At 50.6% G+C, this 23,691-nt stretch overlaps 2 protein-coding genes across 2 annotated transcripts in view; both read left to right on the top strand.

Moving 5' to 3' along the window:
* LOC140399417 (actin nucleation-promoting factor WAS-like) overlaps positions 1–6,321 on the top strand; it is a 45,228-nt gene extending 38,907 nt beyond the window's left edge. Inside the window, exon 4 of the mRNA XM_072488995.1 lies at positions 6,250–6,321. Within this exon, the coding sequence (XP_072345096.1) occupies positions 6,250–6,321 (72 nt within the window). The remainder of the gene's footprint in view (positions 1–6,249) is intronic.
* A 614-nt stretch (positions 6,322–6,935) lies between these two features.
* LOC140399416 (synaptonemal complex central element protein 1-like) overlaps positions 6,936–23,691 on the top strand; it is a 251,149-nt gene continuing 234,393 nt past the window's right edge. The window contains exons 1-4 of the mRNA XM_072488994.1: positions 6,936–6,948; positions 7,143–7,190; positions 18,332–18,386; positions 20,019–20,108. Coding sequence (XP_072345095.1) covers positions 6,936–6,948; positions 7,143–7,190; positions 18,332–18,386; positions 20,019–20,108 — 206 coding nt within the window. The remainder of the gene's footprint in view (positions 6,949–7,142; positions 7,191–18,331; positions 18,387–20,018; positions 20,109–23,691) is intronic.

The following is a 23,691-nucleotide window of genomic DNA, read 5'->3' as shown; positions in this document are numbered from 1 at the left end:
GGGGAGGAGGAGGGTTGTGAAGGGGAGGAGGAGGTGTGAAGGGGAGGAGGAGGGTTGTGAAGGGGAAGGAGGAGGAGGGTGTGAAGGGGAGGAGGAGGGTGTGAAGGGGGAGGAGGGAGGGTTGTGAAGGGGAGGAGGAGGGTTGTGAAGGGGAGGAGGAGGTGTGAAGGGGAGAGGAGGGTTGTGAGGGGAGGAGGAGTGGAAGGGGAGGAGGAGGTGTGAAGGGGAGGAGGAGGTGTGAAGGGGAGGAGGAGGGTTGTGAAGGGGAGGAGGAGGTGTGAAGGGGAGGAGGAGGGTTGTGAAGGGGAGGAGGAGGTGTGAAGGGGAGGGAGGAGGTGTGAAGGGGAGGAGGAGGGTTGTGAAGGGGAGGAGGAGGTTGTGAAGGGGAGGAGGAGGTGTGAAGGGAGGAGGAGGGTTGTGAAGGGGAGGAGGAGGTGTGAAGGGGAGGAGGAGGGTTGTGAAGGGGAGGAGGAGGTGTGAGGGGAGGAGGAGGGTGTGAAGGGGAGGAGGAGGTGTGGAAGGGGAGGAGGAGGGTTGTGAAGGGGAGGAGGAGGGTGTGAAGGGGAGGAGGAGGTGTGAAGGGGAGGAGGAGGTTGTGAAGGGGAGGAGGAGGGTTGTGAAGGGGAGGAGGAGGGTGTGTGAAGGGGAGGAGGAGGGTGTGAAGGGAGGAGGAGGGTTGTGGAAAGGGGAGGAGGAGGTGTGAATGGGAGGAGGAGGTGTGAAGGGAGGGAGTGGAGGGGAGGAGGAGGGTTGTGAAGGGAGGGAGGAGGGTGTGAGGAGGAGTTGTGAAGGGAGAGGAGGGTTGTGAGGGAGGAGGAGTGTGAAGGGGGAGGGAGGAGGGGTTGTGAAGGGGAGGAGGGAGGGGTGTGAAGGGGAGGAGGAGGTGTGAAGGGGAGGAGGAGGTGTAAGGGAGGAGGAGGTGTGAAGGGGAGGAGGGATGTGAAGGGGAGGAGTTGTGAGAAGGAGGAGGGGGTGTGAAGGGGTGGAGGGTTGTGAAGGATGAGGTGGTGTGAAGGGGAGGAGGAGGATGTGAAGGGGAGGAGGAGGTGTGAAGGGGAGGAGGAGGGTTGTGAAGGGGAGGAGGAGGTGTGAAGGGGAGGAGGAGGTTGTGAAGGGGAGGAGGAGGTGTGAAGGGGAGGAGGAGGGTTGTGAAGGGGAGGAGGAGGGTTGTGAAGGGGAGGAGGAGGTGTGAAGGGAGGAGGAGGGTTGTGAAGGGGAGGAGGAGGTGTGAAGGGGAGGGAGGAGGGTTGTGATGGGGAGGAGGAGGTGTGAAGGGGAGGAGGAGGGTTGTGAAGGGGAGGAGGAGGGTTGTGAAGGGGAGGAGGAGGTGTGAAGGGGAGGAGGAGGGTTGTGAAGGGGAGGAGGAGGTGTGAAGGGGAGGAGGAGGGTTGTGAAGGGGAGGAGGAGGTGTGAAGGGGAGGAGGTGGTGTGAAGGGGAGGAGGAGGTGTGAAGGGGAGGAGGAGGTGTGAAGGGGAGGGAGGGATGTGAAGGGGAGGGAGTTGTGAGAAGGAGGAGGGGGTGTGAAGGGGTGGAGGGTTGTGAAGGATGAGGTGGTGTGAAGGGGAGGAGGAGGGATGTGAAGGGGAGGAGGTGTGAGAAGGAGGGAGGGGTGTGAATGGGGTGGAGGGTTGTGAAGGATGAGGGGGTGTGAAGGGGAGGAGGAGGGGGGGGTGAAGGGAGGAGGAGGTGTGAAGGGGAGGAGGAGGTGTGAAGGGGGAGGAGGGATGTGAAGGATGAGGTGGTGTGAAGGGGAGGATGAGGGGGTGAAGGGGAGGAGGAGGGGGGTGAAGGGGTGGAGGGGGTGTGGAGGGATGTGAAGGATGAGGGGGTGTGAAGGGAGGATGAGGGGGGTGTGAGGGAGATGGTGAGGGGGGGCTTCAAACCCGAACGAGTGGATGAATTAATGCTGGGAAAATTACATTTCTGACCTATTTCCCTCTCACAAAGAAGCACAGCAGGGTGGGGCGGCCATTCGTCCCATCCTGGCCATGCTAGCCACTCAATGGCTGCCCGGTTGGTGGCACCGAGCTGGGCACGTGACATCCTGCGCCAAGGTGGGCCCCTCACCATCGCCCTTCCCGAAACCCCAGCCTGACCCCTCGCCCGCGCGGGTGTCACCGGGCTATCCGTTTCGGCCGATTTCACCCCCTCGGTTACCTTCCTCCATTTGACCGTTTCTCCCATTTCCTTTCAACAGGGGAAACCGCTCCGGTGTTGGACGACTGCCTGGAACTGCCAATGGAAATGGAGCTGGGTACGAATGCACAGGGCTCGGGAATGGCGCAGGTGGAGGCCGTTCGACCCATCGTGTCAGCACCATCCAGTTGGTCCCACTTCTCTCCCCCTCCCGCCACCCCCCCCCCCACGCTTTCAGCAAGAGCCTGTAATTTGTTTCCTCCCTCAAGTATTTATACAATACTCATTAGAAGGCGACTATCAAATCTGTATCTGACTCCCTATCTCGCATTGCCATCCAGATCCTAACCACCCTCCGGGCATAAAATGAGGTATCACCTTTGGGGAGCTCAATTGGGGAGTATGGAGTGAGACACCGAAGGGTAAACGGGACCCTCCTGTGCAAGGATGTGCTGATACAGTTTAAGGTGGTGCACAGGGGTGCATATGACCCTGGGCGAGAATGAGTGGGTTCTTTCAGGGGGTAGTCGATGAGTGTGAGAGGTGTGGGCGGGGGTCAGCGAATCACGCGCACATGTTTTGGGGTTGTGAAAAATTGGGAAGATTCTCGGCGGGAGTGTTCGCGGGTCCTTAGCCAGGATAGTGGAGGAGGGAGTGGACCAGGACCCTTTGGTGGCGATATTTGGGGTTTCAGAGAAGCTGGAGCTCATGGAGAGGAGGAAGGCCGATGTCGTGGCCTTCGCCTCTCTGATTGCACGGCGGCGAATTTTCCCTGGAGTGGCGGTCAGCATCGCCACCGGGGGTAGCGGCTTGGTTGGGTGACCTGTATGACTTCCTGCGGTTAGAGAAGATAACGTATGAGTTAAGGGGCTCTGCAGGGGGGTTTGGAGAAAGGTGGGGGATGTTTGTGACCGTGTTTGAGGGGCTGTTGGTCGCAGGGGGGGGGGGTGAAAAACGGGGAACAATCTGTACAGACTGTATAGTTGATTGTTGGGAAGTATGTTTCCCGGGGTGTTTATTTGCTGCAACCTGCTTTGATACATGTCTAATAAAATACGTTTTTTTTAAAAAGAGAGGTTTCACCGCATGCTGCCTCCACCTCTTTTCCAATTGTCTTAAACTCTGGAATCCTTCAGCCATTTGGAGATAGTTTCCCTTTATCCACTTTTATCTGAATCCTTTAAACAGCCCCCCCACCCCATTGTCCTTCTCTGGCCCTAAGTTGATTCCTTGCCCTATCCCTAACTCTTCCAGCCTGGCAAGCCATTTTTAATTTAACGCACCACGAGACACCTCTGCCGTCCAGCATGAACGTGGCTAACCTTGGGCTTCACCACCACTTGCCCTCCCGCCCCCCACATCCCTCGATTCCCCAGCGAAGAGACCTGAAGATCCGTCTACTCCCAACTCTTAAATGTCTTCGGCAATGGAACATCCTCAACCCCCTGGGTGGAGAATTCCAAAGATTCACAACCTTTCGAGCAAAAGAAACTTCTCCTCACCTCAGCCCTGAAAGATCATTCCCCTTATCCTGAGAATGTGCCCCCGACCCCACTCCCCCTGTGATTTTGATTCCCCGGCCAATGCTCTGCCATTCCAAATGAAGGTCCCTGACTGATCTGACATGATAATCCTCAACTCCACTTTCCCGCCTCATCCCCATAAACCCTCATTGATTAAAAATGTCTCTCTCAGCCTTGAACATACTTAACAACCCAACCCTACAGCCTCTCCTGCGGTAAAGAATTCACAGATTCCCTCTGAGGAAAGAAATTCCTCCTCATCTCTGTCTGAAACGGGGCGACCCCCTGACTCTGAGATTCTGCCCTCTGGTCCTAGACTCTCCCACAAGAGGAAACAGCCTCTCAGCATCGACCCTGTCAAACCCCCCCCGAGAATCCGAATGTCTCAATAAGGCCGCCTCTCAGTCTTCTAAACTCCCCAATCAGTACAGGCCCGACCTCCTCAACCTCTCCTCATGAGAAAATCCACTCCTACCCGGGATCAATCTAGTGAACCTCCTCTGGATTGCCTTTGATGTCAGTACACCTTTTCCCTCCTCTCTACTCTCTCTCCGACAGATACGTTCCAGTCCTCCTTTTGATAGCTGCTGGCTCTGTGTCCACCGCCCCTATCAGGCAGTGAATTCCAATCCTAACCATGCCCTGTTTGAAAGAAAAAGCTTTTCCTCATGTCGTCCAGGTTCAATCGCCAATAGCCGTAAATCTGTTGCCCTCTATTTATTGACCTTTCTGTCCTTGGAATCAGTTCTATTTTGTTTGCTTTTGTGATTAAATGTACGCGAGCAACCCTCCACCCCGTCATGGTTTCTATTTCTGACTAATGTCAAACAAATTCTGTTTCAGGACAGAGAGTGGAAACCTAACATTGGAGAGATTGTGAAAAAAATCAAGACCTTAATTGAAGGTAATGTCACATTATCGAACGTGTTTATCTTATCAAGGGGGTGTGGGGCATCGCTGGGTGAAGGCCAGCATTTCTTACCCATCCCTAATTGTCCTTTGGAACGGAGAGGCTAACATGGCCATTCAGCCATGATTGCTACACCATCATTTTAAAAATGCATAAAAACTGCTGTTATGCTACTTCAGCAGCAATCTTTTGGATCCCGGGATATCCGATCGGGAAGAGGGCTGGGGGGGTATTATGGGCCAGGGTTTAGAGAACCCCAAAGTGTATCATGGAGTTCACCTGACCCACTACTTTTAATAGATTGTGGTATGGGGAGCACACGGCCCACTCTACAGGTGTGGCACAGCAGAAATGGAAAAGTATTTTTAAAGCAAAACAATGTTTATTCTATGAACTCAAGTTAACCTTTTTAAAAACATACAGTGAACATCTTAGCAACCATCAATTCAAATACAACCCCCAAAGAATACAACACTAAGGAATCCTTTAAGCTTTTCCTTTTAACATCCCATACGACTTAAAACACCTTTTACCAGAAGCACATCAGGTTAAAGTCACTACTGTTATTAATTTTAAATCACCAGGATCGAATTACAGTCTTTAGATTATACAGAGAGACCTCTAATACACCTTCTGGCTGTGACTGCAGCTATCCAGCTCTGAAAACGAAACTAAAACACACCCTGCAGCAAACAGCCTAAAACGAAAGTAAAAAGCTGACAGACAGCCCAGCTCCACCCACTCTCTGACATCACTGCAGTAATAAACACCCATTTCTTAAAGGTACTCTCACTACAGATACTTATATACACACCACATTTATAAACAACCCATTTCTTAAAGATACTCTCACATGACAGGGGTGTGTTTTTGGATCGCCAGGCTGAGGTGGAGGTGGGGTGGGGCGGGAAGCTTCTACCAGCAGGCGGGGAAGCAGCTAAGCGTGGAGGAATAATTCTTGCTCCTCGACCCACAAGCAGCGCTGTAAAGACACTTGCCTTTTCCACCCAGCCCATCCCCACATCCTTTTAGCTCTTGGTGGTTTCCCGAGGTCTTGGAAACCTGACTGGTCAAAGTTAAAGATAAACCTGGATTAAACGTGAGGCACAGCAGCCTTTTTTATAACATGTCAATCACCAACCTTCCTTACCCGTCTCCGTGAAAACCGTAGGCGGCCGATTTGGAGGCAGCGTACAGACTTTTTTTAAAAAACATTTTCACATCTCACCTGTTCCAAACCCATCCATTTTTTTGTATTGGGGTGGGAGGCAATGCGTGTACCTAGACCACACGGGACTGCAGCAGGTTCAAGATGGCGACTCACCACCGCCTTCTCAAGGGGCAATTAGGGCATGAGCCCGCAACGCCCAAAAATGCCAGCTGGAGGTAAATGAAACGTGACACTGGGCAGGGGTGGAATGAAGTTGGGATGTTAGCTAGGACCTTGTCAGGCAGGGGGGGTGGGAGTTTGCGTGGCGATGGAGGCTTTACCCGGCAGCTAACCCGCGCAACCGGAACTCCCCACGATCAACTGGCCAGTTCAAGCCGGAGAGTGTACCTTGCGTTCAGGGAAAATGCACCCTCCCCAATTCCAGCGCGGAATCTAATTCACAAATATCAAATGTACTCGCTGTTGATCATGGTCTTCACATCGCTCACTCTCATGTGCCCATGTACAGAGAAAAGGTGTGAACGATGAAGAGCTGAAGGAGTTGCAGGCCCACCAAGAAGCAATGGAGAAGGAAACTTGACCCATGTAAGCATGTACAATAATGAGATTTGATGAGATTCCACAGTGCGTTGGCAGGCCAGAGCAGCAGTTAGCAAGCAGCTAGATTGTTTTTTTTTGTACCGCCTTCCATGCCATGGTGTCCTCTCCCACCAAGGAACGCTTGGCAAGGCCGTTAAAAAGCTTCAGGTAAACAACTGCAGCCTATTTCTGAAGAATGTGCACTGAGGGTATGACAGCAGTCTGCCGCCAACTGTTTGCAGCCCACTGCCACATCGTAAGCTGCTGGCCCAACTGCTGGCAAGATTGTGAGGGAGGGGGGAGGGAATGTGGTTGAAACCGTGCTATGAAAGACGGAAGTTCTTGTAAAAGGCATCGCCCAAAGGTTACTTAAAGTAGAGTGATTCAGCAGATAGCCCCTCGGGCTCCTGCCATTTACAGCTCCCACTGAAATCTAGGCCAGATCATTTTCTTGTAACCAGTCACTCATCGCTCTGAGTACATCTTGCCCTTGATTGGTTTGGTATAAAGCCTCCCAATTTCCTCCACAAATGTCAATGTTGGGTGCAGGACAGTACAAGTTTTAACCTCGTCACTCTCGTCCAGGGTAGCTGCTGCCTTATTCTTCCCAGGAATATGGGCATTGCAGGTGAGGCCACCATTTCTTGCCCATCCCTAAGGCTTGTTCAGGCCATTTCAGAGGGCAGTTGTAAGTCAATCACATTACCCTAGTGGTCTCTGGGAGTCACTGTCCATTCCGGGTAGCTGATCCAGGCACTGCTTCTTTTACTGTTGAAGTTTTCTGACTGCCTCTACTACAATGCCATTTCCCTTTCTCAATAGTAAATCAGGAAATCTTTCACCTGGAAGGCAGCTGTAACACGAAGGAAGGTAAGAGGAAATTGGCCGAGAATAGTTCAGCAGGTTTCAGAACAGTGCCAATGCATTTTATTGAAATGTGTATCTGCCAACCTGCCCGCTCCAGATCCGCCCCGACCTTAACCAACATTGCCCAAAATGACCAAGACATGTAGAAATTCAGGGCTACCGATACCTTTGGAGCCAGGGAAATGCAGTCTGCGACCTGGGTCCTAGATCGGGCTGCTCTAACTGTCGCTCAAGCACAGACATTGGACACTCCGCTCCTCCTCAGTTCCTAAGCACTCACGTGGTGTAAGGAGACAACCAACGACACCCCCCCCCCCCCCCCCCCCCGGATTCGTCCACTTTTCTCCGCCCTCCAATCTGCCCGCTTCTGCATCATTCCCTCCTCCCTTCTTTCCAGCACTCCACTACCTTCCAAATCTGCCCTTCTTCCACCTTCTCCTCCCTCGCGCATTCCCCTTTCCTGTCTTTCCATGCTCACCCTTCCGCCTCCTCCTGTCCTCTCTACGATCGACTCCTTCATCCTTACCCTGCCTCGCCTCATCCGCCTCTGTGCTCTCCTGCTTGCTCCAATCACTCGCCCTCCCCTTCACCAGCACTCCCTTCGCATACCCTCCGCTTCTCCCATTATCCCTTTTCCTATTACATTGAGGTTGTATTCAGGAAATACACAGCAGGGTCAGACACTGGGACGCGATTCTCCAGCCACATTGCGCTCAGCATGCTATGTCGCGAGGATAGCGTGAGAGCCGCTAAACAGGGTTCACGTCGGGCGCAATACAGTCTCCCGGCCTCGCTGCATGTGAACCAGACTAGCATATTTAAGTGGCCATTGAAATATGCCGGGCCGGTTTGGAGCCAGAATCTCCCAGCTCCTGGAGGAGGACGTTGGAGTCCCCGTGTGGTCAAGGACGTTGTGCCAGGTTGGCACTGTCAAGGGATGTCGCATGAAAAGAGGAATGGCCTGATAGAAGCAGGGCCTCAAAGGGGGGGGGGGCATGGATGTGGGGGGCATATGGCGACCCCCAAGGTTCAATCCCGGCCCCGGGTCACTGTCCGTGTGGACTTTGCACATTCCCCCTGTATCTGTGTGGATCTCATTCCCACAACCCAAAGATGTGCAGGGTAGGTGGATTGGCCACACTAAATTGACCCTTAATTGGAAAAAAAACATTTTAAATTAATTTTTTTAAAAGAGGGGTCTCTCGCACCTGGTGGAGAGCCCCTCGAGCTGGTGATTGGGAGAGGGCAGGGCTGATACGAGCAGGAAGGGGAGGGGGCGGATCTGAAGGCCCCAATGCCAGCAGATAAGTTGGTGCCGGCGATGTTGGGATGGGGGGAGGGATGCTTTATTGTCACTTTGAGATGGGCCGATCTCCCTGAAGGCAGGTTTGCCGCCATGTTTAGGCCCCGCCTCGCACAGTGCTGGAAGTGCAGAAAGTCCACAATGGGAACTCCGCCAGAACATTGGGATTCACAGCAATATTTCGCCAGAAATGATACCTCGGCATTTTTAAAAATAATTTCGCCCAATATCTGTGGAGTATTTTATACAATTAATACTCAGAAAATACTCAGCGGGTCAGACAGTATCTGTGGATAATTTTATACAGCTAATACTTCAAAAATACTCAGCGGGTCAGACAGTATCTGTGGAGTATTTTATACAGTTAATACTCAGCGGGTCAGACAGTATCAGTGGAGTATTTTATCCAGTTAATACTCAGCGGGTCAGACAGTATCAGTGGAGTATTTTATGCAATTAATACTCAGCGGGTCAGACAGTATCTGTGGAGTATTTTATACAGTTAATACTCAGCGGGTCAGACAGTATCTGTGGAGTATTTTATACAGTTAATACTCAGCGGGTCAGACAGTATCAGTGGAGTATTTTATACAGTTAATACTCAGCGGGTCAGACAGTATCTATGGAGTATTTTATACAGTTAATACTCAGCGGGTCAGACAGTATCAGTGGAGTATTTTATACAGTTAATACTCAGCGGGTCAGACAATATCTGTGGAGTATTTTATACAGTTAATACTCAGCGGGTCAGACAGTATCAGTGGAGTATTTTATACAGTTAATACTCAGCGGGTCAGACAGTATCTATGGAGTATTTTATACAGTTAATACTCAGCAGGTCAGACAGTATCTGTGGAGTATTTTATAGTCAATACTCAGTGGGTCAGACAGTATCTGTGGAGTATTTTATACAGTTAATACTCAGCGGGTCAGACAGTATCAGTGGAGTATTTTATACAGTTAATACTCAGCGGGTCAGACAGTATCTATGGAGTATTTTATACAGTTAATACTCAGCGGGTCAGACAATATCTGTGGAGTATTTTATACAGTTAATACTCAGCGGGTCAGACAGTATCAGTGGAGTATTTTATACAGTTAATACTCAGCGGGTCAGACAGTATCAGTGGAGTATTTTATGCAGTTAATACTCAGCGGGTCAGACAGTATCTGTGGAGTATTTTATACAGTTAATACTCAGCGGGTCAGATAGTATCTGTGGAGTATTTTATACAGTTAATACTCAGCGGGTCAGACAGTATCAGTGGAGTATTTTATACAGTTAATACTCAGCGGGTCAGACAGTATCTATGGAGTATTTTATACAGTTAATACTCAGCGGGTCAGACAGTATCAGTGGAGTATTTTATACAGTTAATACTCAGCGGGTCAGACAATATCTGTGGAGTATTTTATACAGTTAATACTCAGCGGGTCAGACAGTATCAGTGGAGTATTTTATACAGTTAATACTCAGCAGGTCAGACAGTATCTGTGGAGTATTTTATAGTCAATACTCAGTGGGTCAGACAGTATCTGTGGAGTATTTTATACAGTTAATACTCAGCGGGTCAGACAGTATGTATGGAGTATTTTATACAGTTAATACTCAGCAGGTCAGACAGTATCTGTGGAGTATTTGAGACAGTTAATACTCAGTGGGTCAGACAGTATCAGTGGAGTATTTTATACAGTTAATACTCAGCGGGTCAGACAGTATCTATGGAGTATTTTATACAGTTAATACTCAGTGGGTCAGACAGTATCTATGGAGTATTTTATACAGTTAATACTCAGCGGGTTAGACAGTATCTGTGGAGTATTTTATACAGTTAATACACAGCGGGTCAGACAGTATCTGTGGAGTATTTTATACAGTTAATACTCAGCGGGTCAGACAGTATGTATGGAGTATTTTATACAGTTAATACTCAGCGTGTCAGACAGTACCTATGCAGTATTTTATACAGTTAATACTCAGGGTCAGACAGTATCTGTGGAGTATTTTATACAGTTAATACTCAGTGGGTCAGACAGTATCTATGGAGTATTTTATACAGTTAATACTCAGCGGGTCAGACAGTATCTGTGGAGTATTTTATACAGTTAATACTCAGCGGGTCAGACAGTATCTGTGGAGTATTTTATACAGTTAATACTCAGCGGGTTAGACAGTATCTGTGGAGTATTTTATACAGTTAATACTCAGCGGGTCAGACAGTATCTGTGGAGTATTTTATACAGTTAATACTCAGCGGGTCAGACAGTATCTGTGGAGTATTTTATACAGTTAATACTCAGCGGGTTAGACAGTATCTGTGGAGTATTTTATACAGTTAATACTCAGTGGGTCAGACAGTATCTATGGTGTATTTTATACAGTTAATACTCAGCGGGTCAGACAGTATCTATGGTGTATTTTATACAGTTAATACTCAGCAGGTCAGACAGTATCTGTGGAGTATTTTATACAGTTACTACTCAGCGTGTCAGACAGTATCTGTGGAGTATTTTATACAGTTAATACTCAGCGTGTCAGACAGTACCTGTGGAGTATTTTATACAGTTAATACTCAGCGGGTCAGACAGTATCTATGGAGTATTTTATACAGTTAATACTCAGCAGGTCAGACAGTATCTGTGGAGTATTTTATACAGTTAATACTTCAAAAATACTCAGCGGGTCAGACAGTATCTGTGGAGTATTTTATACAGTTAATACTCAGCGGGTCAGACAGTATCTGTGGAGTATTTCATCCAGTTAATACTCAGCGGGTCAGACAGTATCTGTGGAGCATTTTACACAGTTAATACTCAGCGGGTCAGACAGTATCAGTGGAGTATTTTATACAGTTAATACTCAGTGGGTCAGACAGTATCTGTGGAGTATTTGAGACAGTTAATACTCAGCGGGTCAGACAGCATCAGTGGAGTATTTTATACAGTTAATACTCAGCGGGTCAGACAGTATCAGTGGAGTATTTTATACAGTTAATACTCAGCGGGTCAGACAGCATCAGTGGAGTATTTTATACAGTTAATACTCAGCGGGTCAGACAGTATCAGTGGAGTATTTTATACAGTTAATACTCAGCGGGTCAGACAGCATCAGTGGAGTATTTTATACAGTTAATACTCAGCGGGTCAGACAGTATCAGTGGAGTATTTTATACAGTTAATACTCAGCGGGTCAGACAGCATCAGTGGAGTATTTTATACAGTTAATACTCAGCGGGTCAGACAGCATCAGTGGAGTATTTTATACAGTTAATACTCAGCGGGTCAGACAGCATCAGTGGAGTATTTTATACAGTTGATTATCGGGAAATAATCAGCAAGTCAGGCAATGGTTTGAGAGTTGGTGGAGAAAACAGTAGTGTGCACAGCCACAGTTATTCCATAGAAGAATCCATAGAATTCCATAGAATTTATACAGTGCAGAAGGAGGCCTATCGGCCCATCAGGTCTGCAGCGACCTTCTGAAAGAGCACCCTACTTAGGCCCACTCCCCCGCCTTTATCCCCATGACCCCATCTAACCTGCATATCTTTGGACACTAAGGGTCAATTTAGCGTGGCCAATCCACCTAACCTGCACATTTTTGGAGTGTGGGAGGAAACCGGAGCACCCGGAGGAAACCCACGCAGACACGGGGAGAACGTGCAGACTCCACACATACATTGACCCAAGGCTGGAATTGAACCCAGGTCCCTGGCGCTGTGAGGCAGCAGCGCTAACCACTGGTGTTGCGTCACATTCACCTGCCACATATAGTATTTTAAATCAACCGCCATTGCCAAACCTTTGTGCCACCCATGCTGCCAAGCAGTGAGCCTGGACTTGCCTCAGGGTAGCTGCTATCCCGGGTGAAGCTAGGCATCTGTAGGTTTCCACTCTGCCAGGGCAAGTTGGTGCACCTCACCGAGCTGCTTTGGGAATTTCCCAAGTGATAACTTGGAAATCCTTGTCGTGGAGATCAACCTCCCAGAGTGAGGGGATGGGGCAATAAATCTCTCCTGAACCGACCAAAGAATTCCACTACAACCATTAGAAATCACCCAAGCTCAAAAAAAAAGCGAGCCTGAATTTCAACATGAGCTGATTCAGGATGGTCCTAAAGAGTTTTCAACCAGTAATGTACATCCTGAAAGCTAGTTCCTGTTCTAATGTCGGAAACATTCGCGGAATCTCCCTGTCGACAAGTGTAACTAGTGCACGGACCATGCAGACGCTGCAACAGCGGATGAACGGACATCATGCGACAATCACCAAGCAGGAATGTTCCCTTCCAGTCGGGGAACACTTCAGCAGTCAAGGGCATTCAGCCTCTGATCTCCAGGTAAGCTTTCTCCAAGGCGGCCTTCAGGACGTGCGACAACGCAGAATCGGCGAGCAGACACTTATAGCCAAGTTCCGCACACATGAGTGCGGCCTCAACCGGGACCTGGGATTCATGTCGCATTACATTCACCCCCACCATCTGGCCTGGGCTTGAGAAATCCTACCAACTGTCCTGGCTTGAGTCAATTCACACCTCTTTAACCTGGGGTTACCCCTATCTCTGGATCTGTAAACACTTAATTACCTGCTCGCATTCAAAGCATTGTCTTGCATCTTTGAATTTGTCTATCTATATGTTTCTGGAACATACTGTAGCACAATCAATCACTCACGAGACGAGATGTGAAGGAGTCGAACGATGGCTTTATTACGCAGACTTGTTCCCCAGCAGCACAGTTACAGAATGCAGCTGTCGGCCGTCAGGGTATGCCACGCAGGCGTATTGAGGGTTCGCTTGGAGGAGATGAACCCTCTCGACCAACGGGTCCGATTTGTGCGTCCGCACATGCTTTCGGAGCAGGATGGGTCCCGGGGCTGCCAGCCAGGTCGGAAGTGATGTTTCAGAGGAGGACTTCCTAGGGAAGACAAAGAGACGTTCGTGAGGTGTTTGATTCGTTGTTGTACACAGCAGTGACCGGATGGAGTGGAGGGCGTCCGGGAGGACGCCCTGCCAGCGGGAAACTGGGAGACTTCTGGAACGTAGGGCCAGTAGGACGGTCTTCCAGACCGTTCCGTTCTCCCTCTCTACCTGACCGTTCCCCCGGGGGTTGTAACTGGTCGTCCTGCTCGAGGCGATGCCCTTGCTGAGCAGGAATTGACGCAGTTCGTCGCTCATGAAGGAGGACCCCCTGTCGCTATGTATGTAGGCGGGGAAACCGAACAGTGTAAAGATGGTGCCGAAGGCTCTAATGACCGTGGCCGCGGTCATGTCGGGACAGGGGATGGCGAATGGGAACCGGGAGTATTCGTCAATCACGTTCAGGAAGTACGTGTTGCGATCGGTGGAGGGGAGGGGGCCTTTGAAGTCCAGACTGAGGCCTTCAAAGGGATGGGAAGCCTTTATCAGGTGCGCTTTATCTGGTCGGTAGAAATGCGGCTTGCACTCTGCGCAGATTTGGCAGTTCCTGGTGGCGGTCCTGACCTCGATGGAGTAGGGCAGGCTGCGGGTCTTTACGAAGTGATAGAACCGAGTGACCCCCGGGTGGCAGAGGTCCTCGTGGAGGGTTCGGAGACGGTCCACTTGTGCGTTGGCACATGTGCCGCGGGATAGGGCATCGGAAGGCTCGTTCAGCTTTCCGGGACGATACAAGATCTCATAGTTATAGGTGGCGAGTTCGATCCTCCACCGCAAGATCTTGTCGTTCTTGATCTTGCCCCACTGTACATTATCGAACATGAAGGCAACCGACCGTTGGTCAGTGAGGAGAGTGAATCTCCTACCGGCCAGGTAATGCCTCCAATGCCGCACAGCTTCTACTATGGCTTGGGCCTCCTTTTCAACTGAGGAGTGGCGGATTTCTGAAGTGTGGAGGGTGCGTGAAAAAAAGGCCACAGGTCTGAGCGCTTGGTTGAGGGTGGCCGCCAGAGCTATGTCAGACGCGTCGCTCTCGACTTGGAAGGGGAGGGACTCGTCGATTGCGTGCATCGTGGCCTTTGCGATATCCGCTTTGATGCGGCTGAAGGCCTGGCGGGCCTCTGCCGACGGGAAAAAAAGTGGACTGGATTAGCGGACCGGCCTTGTCCGCGTAGTTGGGGACCCACTGGGCGTAATAAGAGAAAAAGCCCAGGCAGCCTTGGAGCAGTGGGGGAGGGGGATCTCCATGAGGGGGCGCATGCGTTCGGGGTCTGGGCCTATCACTCCATTTCGCACTACGTAGCCGAGGATGGCTAGACGGTCGGTGCTAAACAGCATTTTTCCCTGTTGTATGTGAGATTCAGGGTGTTCGCGGTCTGGAGGAATTTGCGGAGGTTGGCGTCGTGGTCCTGCTGGTCGTGGCCGCAGATGGTGACGTTGTCGAGGTACGGGAACGTGGCCCGAAAACCGTACCGATCAACCATTCGGTCCATCTCCCATTGGAAGACCGAGACCCCGTTAGTGACGCCGAATGGAACCCTTAAAAAATGATAGAGCCGCCCATCTGCTTCGAAAGCAGTGTATTTTCGGTCGCTCGGGCGGATGGGGAGCTGGTGGTAGGCGGACTTATGTCCACCGTGGAAAAGACCTTGTACTGTGCAATCCGGTTGACCATGTCAGATATGCGGGACAGAGGGTACGCATCCAGCTGCGTGTACCTATTGATGGTTTGACTATAGTCTACGACCATCCTCTGCTTCTCCCCGGTCTTTACAACTACCACCTGGGCTCTCCAGGGACTATTGCTGGCCTGAATTATGCTTTCCCTCAGCAGCCGCTGGACTTCTGACCGGATAAAAGATCGGTCCTGGGCGCTGTACTGTCTACTCCTAGTGGCGACTGGTTTGCAATCCGGGGTGAGGTTTGCGAACAGGGAAGGCGGATCGACCTTGAGGGTCGAGAGGCTGCAGATAATCAGTGGGGGTATCGGGCCGCCAAATTTAAATGTTAAACTCTGGAGATTACACTGAAAATCCAAAACAGGAGTGTGGCAGCGCAGAGGTGGAGAAGGACGTAAAGCAGCAACTACGACTGGCTTCTGTGACCCTGGACCAGTTGCGGACCCGAACGCTCCAAACAGCATCAACGACTATGGGACGAAATTGTCCGGTATCGGCGCGATGTCCGCAGACCGGTGCCCAAAACGGCGCAAATCAGTCGGGCATCGCGCCGCCCCAAAGGTGCGGAATCCTCTGCATCTTGGGGGGCCGAGCCCTCACCTTGAGGGGCTAGGCCCGCGCCGGACTGATTTCTGCCCCGCCAGCTGGCGGGAAAGGCCTTTGGTGCCCGCCAGCAGGCGCGGAAATGACATTGCCGGGCGGCGCATGCGCAGGAGCGTTAGCGGCCACTCACGGCATCCCCGCGCATGCGCTGTGGAGGGAGTCTCTTCCGCCTCCTCCATGGCGGAGGCCTGCGGCTGGGGGGGGGGGGCGGGGGGGTCCTGGGGATTCGGTCGCGGCGGGGGTCCACGGTGCCCCAGGGGCTGCCGCGAGGGCGGGAGCGTAGGCGCGGGCGTTCTGTGACGCCACATCAAACAAGGCCGCGAGGGCCCGTGCCTCTTTGAGCCCTAGTGTGTCTCTTTCCAGCAATCGCTGGTGAATTTGGGATGAAAGCATACCTGCCACGAACGCATCTCGGACCAGTAGCTCTGTGTGTTCATTAGCCGACACCGATGGGCAGTTGCAGTTTCTCCCCAGTAGTAACAGCGCATTGTAAAAATTTTCCAGCGATTCCCCGGGGATCTGCCGTCTCGTCGCGAGCTGGTGGCGTGCGTAGACCTGGTTGACGGGCCAAACGTAGATTCCTATCAGTATGGTGATCGCCGTCGGGAAATCGTCCGCATCCTCTATATCCTCTATGAGCGTGTAGATTTCAGGGCTCACCCTGGCATGCAGGACCTGGATTTTCTGTTCTTCTGTAGGTATGCCGGGGGCTGTTCAGAGGTATCCCTGAAAACACGCTAACCAATGTTTAAAAGTGGCCGCTGAGTTTGCCGCGTGGGGGCTGATTCGCAGACACTCAGGAATGATTCGGAGCTCCATGTCCTTAAAAGTTTGCGTAATAAATTGTAGCACAATCAATCACTCACGAGACGAGACGAGAAGGAGTCGAACGATGGCTTTATTACGCAGACTTGTTCCCCAGCAGCACAGTTACAGAATGCGGCTGCTGGGAGAACCCGGGTTCTTATACTCCGCCTTACTGGGTGGAGCCAGCAGGCGGCTGATCCAATCGGGATCCAGTGTCTATCCACCGATAGCCTCTCGGCATCACAGGGTACCTTAATACCCCTAATACATACCACCACATACCTCTTCATTCGCCTGAGGAAGGAGCAGTGCTCCGAAAGCTAGTGTTTGAAAAAAACCTGTTGGACTTTAACCTGGTGTTGTAAGACTTCTTACTGTGCTCACCCCAGTCCAACGCCGGCATCTCCACATCATAGTGCATGGAGCCAGTGAGTTGTATATTCAAGTCCCAGCATACATCAGTGCTGTACAGAGCAACACCTCGAACCTTCCAAATGAAATATTCATTAAAGGCCTGTTATAACCTGCCTACTTACCATTGGCTGGGGACTAATGACAATCCCACAATCCTGTGGGAGTATGAGCTTCCCCAATGAGGGGGGCGGAGAAACCATTAGTAATCTCCTAGTATAAATAAAGCTGGCCAGTTCAGGAACCAGCAGGAAGGGGTGTGCAGCAAGGGAAGTTGCTGCTGTTATATATATATATATATATATATATATGTGTTATTGTACATAAATGTTATTACTTTATATCCTTAAAACTCATGCTGGATTCTTCGTGGCCCTCACAAAAAGGCCCCACCTGCCTGTGCAGACAGCTGAGAAAGATTGACGGAGCAGCAGGAATTTGTTCTGCTCTAAGATGACCTTTCCTCACAGCAAGTGGTACTTATGATCCAGGTTTTAATCCAGTCCACAGGCAGGGAAAGGTGTGGGGGGGGACCAACTAAATGGAAGGTCTGTGAGGGCAAGGGATTAAAAACACATCAGTGCACCGCAAGCCGTGTTTAGTCTCCTCAGTATAGAGGAGTCCGCACCCTCAGCAGTAATCACGGTACACGAACGTGAATGATGTACAAGCAGACCACTGTCTCACCTGTGAGGAGTCTTTACCACCTTGGACAGTGGGAAGGGCGTGTGTGAAAGGGCAGGTGTCGCATTGAGTGTGGGAAGGGAAATGAGGGAGGGAACGGCCTTCTCAGGAATGTGGAAAGACGAGAGGGAGGGAAAATGTATCTGATATTGCTTTGACAAAGAGTCACCAGACTCAAAAGGTTAGCTCTCTTCTGTCACCACAGAGGCTGTCACAGCTGCTGAGATTGTCCAGCATTTTCTGTTTCTGCCAGCATCTGCATTGATTTGCTTTTATCGCATGTATTTGACATTGTCCTGGCCAACATTTCCCCCTCGGTCACCAGGACCAGTTTACCTGTGATTCAGGAATCTTGCTCTGTGAGGATTGGCTGCCAACTGAGCAACGGTGATTACATCTCAGAAAATATTTAATAAGTGCATGGGACTTTTCGAAGAGGAAATCTAAATACAAACGCTTCCTTTCCAAGCAATGCTGCTAGTTTCAGTAATTCATGCTGTGTGTTCTGGTGTAGAAGAATGCTACCACACAGGTTTGTGTTTGTCATTGGCCCCTCGGACAAATCTCCACCTCCAGCAAGTTCCCAGAAGGGAAAAGCAGTTGGGAACCTTATCAATGGTGGTTAACAGTGGGAGCTCACAGGGGGCAGTGGATGCTGGGGAGAGGGGACAGGGAGATTGGGAATATGTCTGTACTTTAAGCTGCTGTTTTCAGCCCCCTTTCCAACAATCTTCCATTACAGCACACCTGAAACGGCTGCGTTTTCAGTATGAACAGAACCAAACTCAGACTGAAAGGTAAGGAAAAAAGCGGAATTGAAACTGCACCACACCAGGGCGGCACGGTGGCGCAGTGGGTTAGCACGGCTGCCTCACGGCGCCAAGGACCCGGGTTCGATCCCGGCTCCAGGTCACTGTCCGTGTGGAGTTTGCACATTCTCCCCGTGTCTGCGTGGGTTTCGCCCCCACAACCCAAAGATGTTAGGTGGATTGGCCACGCTAAATTGCCGCTTAATTGGAAAAAAAAATTGGATACTCTAAATTTATAAAAGAAAAAAAAGGCACTGTACCATACCCCCCGAATCTTCATTCAGTAAAATGAGATGGCAGCCCAGTTGGTCAAAATAAATCATTCTGGACTTTACCTTTTGGAATTAATCCAAGGATCTGCTTTGATTGGCTGAGGACATGTGTGTTTCTGTCTTCCAGCCCCACACAGGAAACCCATTCCTGCTTCCCCAGTGATCATGGCCTTAATTCCTTACTTCTGTTCTGCCCTGTGACCCCCATCAATGGTAGACAGGGAGGATCGGCAGTCTGGCTGATGGTATCCTCGCCAGATTGGTACACTCACCTGCTCATGGGTTTCAGCTTCCCTAAAGATAGCGGTTCAAACGGGCGGTATGGTGGCATTGTGGTTAGCACTGCTGCCTCACGGCGCCAGGATCCGGGTTTGATCCCGGACCCGGGTCACTGTCCGTGTGGAGTTTCCACATTCTCCACGTGTCTGCGTAGGTCTCAGCCCCACAACCCAAAGATGTGCAGGGTAGGTGGATTGGCCACGCTAAATTGCCCCTTAATTGGAAAAAAAAGGAATTGGGTACTTTAAATTTTTTTAAAAGATGGCTGTTCAAGCCCATTGTGATGCCTCGACTGTCACCACTCTGCTTGGCATCAGCATGCTGTCATGTCTGTGCTGCAGGCTCTCTGCAAGAGCAACTCCGAGCGAGTCCCTCTCTTCCTTTTCCCTGTGGCCCTGCAAACCCAACTCCCTTCTGAATGCCACGATTGAATCAGGCTCCTCTCAGGTGTTGCATTCCGGATCCTAACCACTCACTGCCTAAAAATGATTTCTCTTCGTGCTGCATTTGGCTCTCAGGTACATGTGTAGGAAGTAGGAGCATTCAGCTCCTCCAGCCTGCTCCGCCGTTGATAAGGTCACAGCTGCTCTGCAGGTGGCCTCTCCTCCAATTGCTTGATATCAGTGTCCTCCTCACGGTGTCAAGAGTAATAAAATCACGGATTGTAATGTGTGCTGTTGATGTTTGCGAGGATCAGACACATTCAGAATCTTGACCCATGAGCCGAACTCAAATGTCCTACATAGGGCCCCAGTACTAATACACAGTCGAGAGACTTCAGTCACACACTCCCAGTACTTACTCATGGCCGGCAGTTCCTGCCTACCTGGTGATGGCCTTTCACCAGTTATTTGGCTGGTCCGTTCTCATCCAGCAGCTCCAATTGCCTAATAAAGGAAGGGGCATGGAAGGCACCTGACAGATCGCTCCTGGAAAAAAGTGACCTAATATCCCGTGTGTATCTCAACACGGTAGAACACGCAGCTACTGCCAGCCAATCCTGGTTGCACTGTGCTGAAATCCTCCCTTGGCCCCAAAATGTTCACAGTACTTTGTGTGATTTGTTTAGACAGCTGAAAGCCAGCCGAGAGAGCAAGCAAAGAATAGAAGCAATAACTTCACAGATAGAGGAAGAGAAGCTGAAGAGGAGGAAAGAAAGGTAACGAGGATCAGTGTTGCAGACAGTACCGGTCCACCAAACATTACATCTTTTAAAAATATTCTTTCACTGGATTACGAGTCCAGTGACATTACCGTTACACACTGTGCCACCACCTCCCTCTATCGAGTGCATCATATTTATTGGGGAGATTAATGCCAAATATAGCGTTTATTCCTCCACTGCCCTGGCAGTTTCACAGAATTCTCACAGATTTCTACCCCCAAATGAGCTTCCACAGGAGAGAACGTGGTTTTGGGTGAGATGCCAAGTGTATCAGGGTTTCACAATTGTGCAGAACAGACTGAGGCATAGGGGCGGCATGGTTAGCACTGCTGCCTCACAGCTCTGAGGATCCGGGTTCGATCCCGGCTCCAGGTCACTGTCCGTGTGGAGTTTGCACATTCTCCCCGTGTCTGCGTGGGTTTCACCCCCACAACCCCAAAGATATGGCAGCACGGTAGCACAGTGGTTGGCACTGTGGCTTCACAGCGCCAGGGTCCCAGGTTCGATTTCCGGCTTGGGTCACTGTCTGTGCGGAGTCTGCACGTTCTCCCTGTGTCTGCGTGGGTTTCCTCCGGGTGCTCCGTTTTCCTCCCACATTTCCCGAAAGACGTGCTGTTAGGTAATTTGGACATTCTGAATTCTCCCTCTGTGTACCTGAACAGGCGCCGGAATGTGGCGACTAGGGGCTTTTCACAGTGACTTCATTGCAGTGTTAATGTAAACCTACTTGTGACAATAAAGATTATTATTATTTGCAAGTGGATCGGCGACGCTAAATTGCGCATTAATTGGAAAAAAAAAGAATTGGGTAAATAAGAACAGACTGAGGCTCTTTGTTGAGCTGTCATAGTTTATTTGTTTACGCTGAATTTACACAACCTACCCTGTTGACAATGATAGTCCATGTTTCACATTGTATATATGAAACAGGAGCATGGCCATTCAGCCCCTTGAACCCGCACCGCCATTCACTAAGATTGTGGCTGATCTGGTTGTGTTTCAAGTTCCACATTCCCATCTACCCCCCGATAATTCCCTTGCCTAACAAGAATCTATCTACCTCCGCCTTCAAAATATTTAATGACCCCCCCTTCCTCCACCGCCTTCTGAGGTAGAGAATCCCAAAGTCACACAACCCTCAGAAACGATTTCTCCTCAACTCTATCTGAAACCGGTGATCCTGATTTTAAAACAGTTCCCCCCTGGTTCTGTATTCACCCATGTGAGGAAATATCGTGGGCTGGATTCTCTGGCGGCGGTTCCCCGATTATGCGGGCCCGAAAAGCGGCTTACTCAAGAGTACGCCGCGCCACCCAGCACCTACCTCTGGCCATTGACGGAGGCCCGCTCCGCCCCTGACCGGCCGAAGTCCCGATGGCGTGGGTCTAACAAGGTCCAGCCAGTCAGGATATTCGCGTGGCGGCTGCGGACTCAGGGGGCAATGGGGGGGCCTTATACTTGGCCGGGCAATGTTCGTGCGGGTAGTCAGGGTCAAGCGCGCGGCCGATCGGGGGGGTTTATTTTCAGAGTCCAGCTCCACGGTCCGAGTCCGCCTGTCCACAGTTCTGACGCCGACATGGGTACATAGTCCCAATAACGAACAATCCAGCCCCCTTTCTACGTCCACCTTGTCAATACTGTTCAGGATCTTATATACTTCAATCAAGTTACCCCTCACTCTTCTAAACTCCAGTCGAATCAAGGCCAGTCTGTCCAACCTTTCCTCATATGACAACCTGCTCATTCCAGGTGTCAATCTCCTCTGAACCACCTCCAACACATTTACATCTTCCTTAACTAAGAACACCAGAACTACACACAGTATCTGAGATGGGGTCTTTACTTTTATGTTCAATTCCTCCCGTAATAAAGAACAGCATTCCGTTGGCCTTCTTACAGGCTGTACAGGTAGACTAACGTTTTGCGACTCATGCACTCGAACACCCCTTTGCACCCCGGAATTCTGCAATCGTTCTCCATTTAACATAGAACATACAGTGCAGAAGGAGGCCATTTGGCCCATCGAGTCTGCACCGACCCACTTAAGCCCTCACTTCCACCCTACCCCCGTAACCCAATAACCCCTCCTAACCTTTTTGGTCACTCAGGACAATTTATCATGGCCAATCCACCTAACCTGCACGTCTTTGGACTGGGAGGAAACCGGAGCACCCGGAGGAAACCCACGCAGACACGGGGAGAACGTGTAGACTCCGCACAGACAGTGACCCAGCGGGGAATCGAACCTGGGACCCTGGCGCTGTGAAGCCGCAGTGCTATCCACTTGTGCTACCGTGCCTCCCTATGTGGAGAGCTTAGACAGGCTGGGCTTGTTTCCACTGAGAGAGGTGGTGGGGGCGAGGGGGTGACTCGGTTGAAGTCTATAAGATCCTGAATGGCTTGACAAGGTGGATGTGGAAAGGATGTTTCCTCTTGTGGGCGAGCCCACAATTTCACCTTTTTTTATACTCCATCTGACAGATTGGTCCATCACTCAACCTATCTGCAACCTAGGGCAGCATGGTGGTGCAATGGTTAGCCTCAAGACGCCGAGGTTCCAGGTTCAGTCCCGGCTCTGGGTCACTGTCCGTGTGGAGTTTGCATATTCATAGAATTTACAGTGCAGAAGGAGGCCATTCGGCCCATCGAGTCTACACCGGCTCTTGGAAAGAGCACCCTACCTAAGCCCACACCCCCACAACCCAGTAACCCCACCTAATCCCCATAACCCCACCCAACACTAAGGGCAATTTTTGGACACTATGGGCAATTTAGCATGGCCAATCCACCTAACCTGCACATCTTTGGACTGTGGGAGGAAACCGGAGCGCCCGGAGGAAACCCACGCACACCCGTGTTTGTGTTTGCCCAAAGATGTGCAGGGTAGATGGATTGAACATGCTAAATTACCCCTTAATTGGAGACAATTGGGTACTCTAAATTTTTCTTTAAACTATCTGCAGCCTTCTTATGTCTTTTCACAACATACTTTCCTACATATCTTTGTGTCATCAGAGAATTTAGCTACCATGCCTTCGCTCCCCTCGTCTAAGTCATTTATGTAAATTATGAAAAGATGAGGTCCCAGCACAGACCGCTGCAGGACTCCACTCGTCACATCCTGCCAATCAGAAAAATACCCATTTATGTCAACTCTCTGTTTCCTGTTAGCCAGCCAATCCTCGATCTGTGCTAATATGTTACCCCTGCACCAGGGTTTTTCAAACTCAGAGTCACGACCCTCGGGTGTGTTGCAGCCGGATGTCGGGAGGGTCGTGGAGCGATCGGTGTGGCTTTCCCGATTGCGGGTAGTAGTCTCCAACGGTGCAACTGGTTGTTAAGATTGCCGGCCGAGGGAAGTCCCCGATTGGTTGAAAGAGCGGGTGGCGACTTCCGGGTGCGGCTATGCAGAGCTAGGTCGCATGTTCGGTAGCTCCTGCTTGGAACGGACTTTTGGGCTCTTTACAGGACCCCCACGGCATTTGTTTGACATTTCCCGGTGTGGGAAGAAGACTGCAACATTCCCCCGACAGTGTCCCCCAGGAATGGTATGTCTCTTGGTTACCAGATCCCGCAG

The sequence above is a fragment of the Scyliorhinus torazame genome, chromosome 22, assembly GCF_047496885.1.
Source record: "Scyliorhinus torazame isolate Kashiwa2021f chromosome 22, sScyTor2.1, whole genome shotgun sequence".
NCBI lineage: Eukaryota > Metazoa > Chordata > Chondrichthyes > Carcharhiniformes > Scyliorhinidae > Scyliorhinus > Scyliorhinus torazame.
The sequence above is the reverse complement of the archived record's forward strand: the minus strand, read 5'-3'. Positions and strand labels throughout refer to the sequence as shown.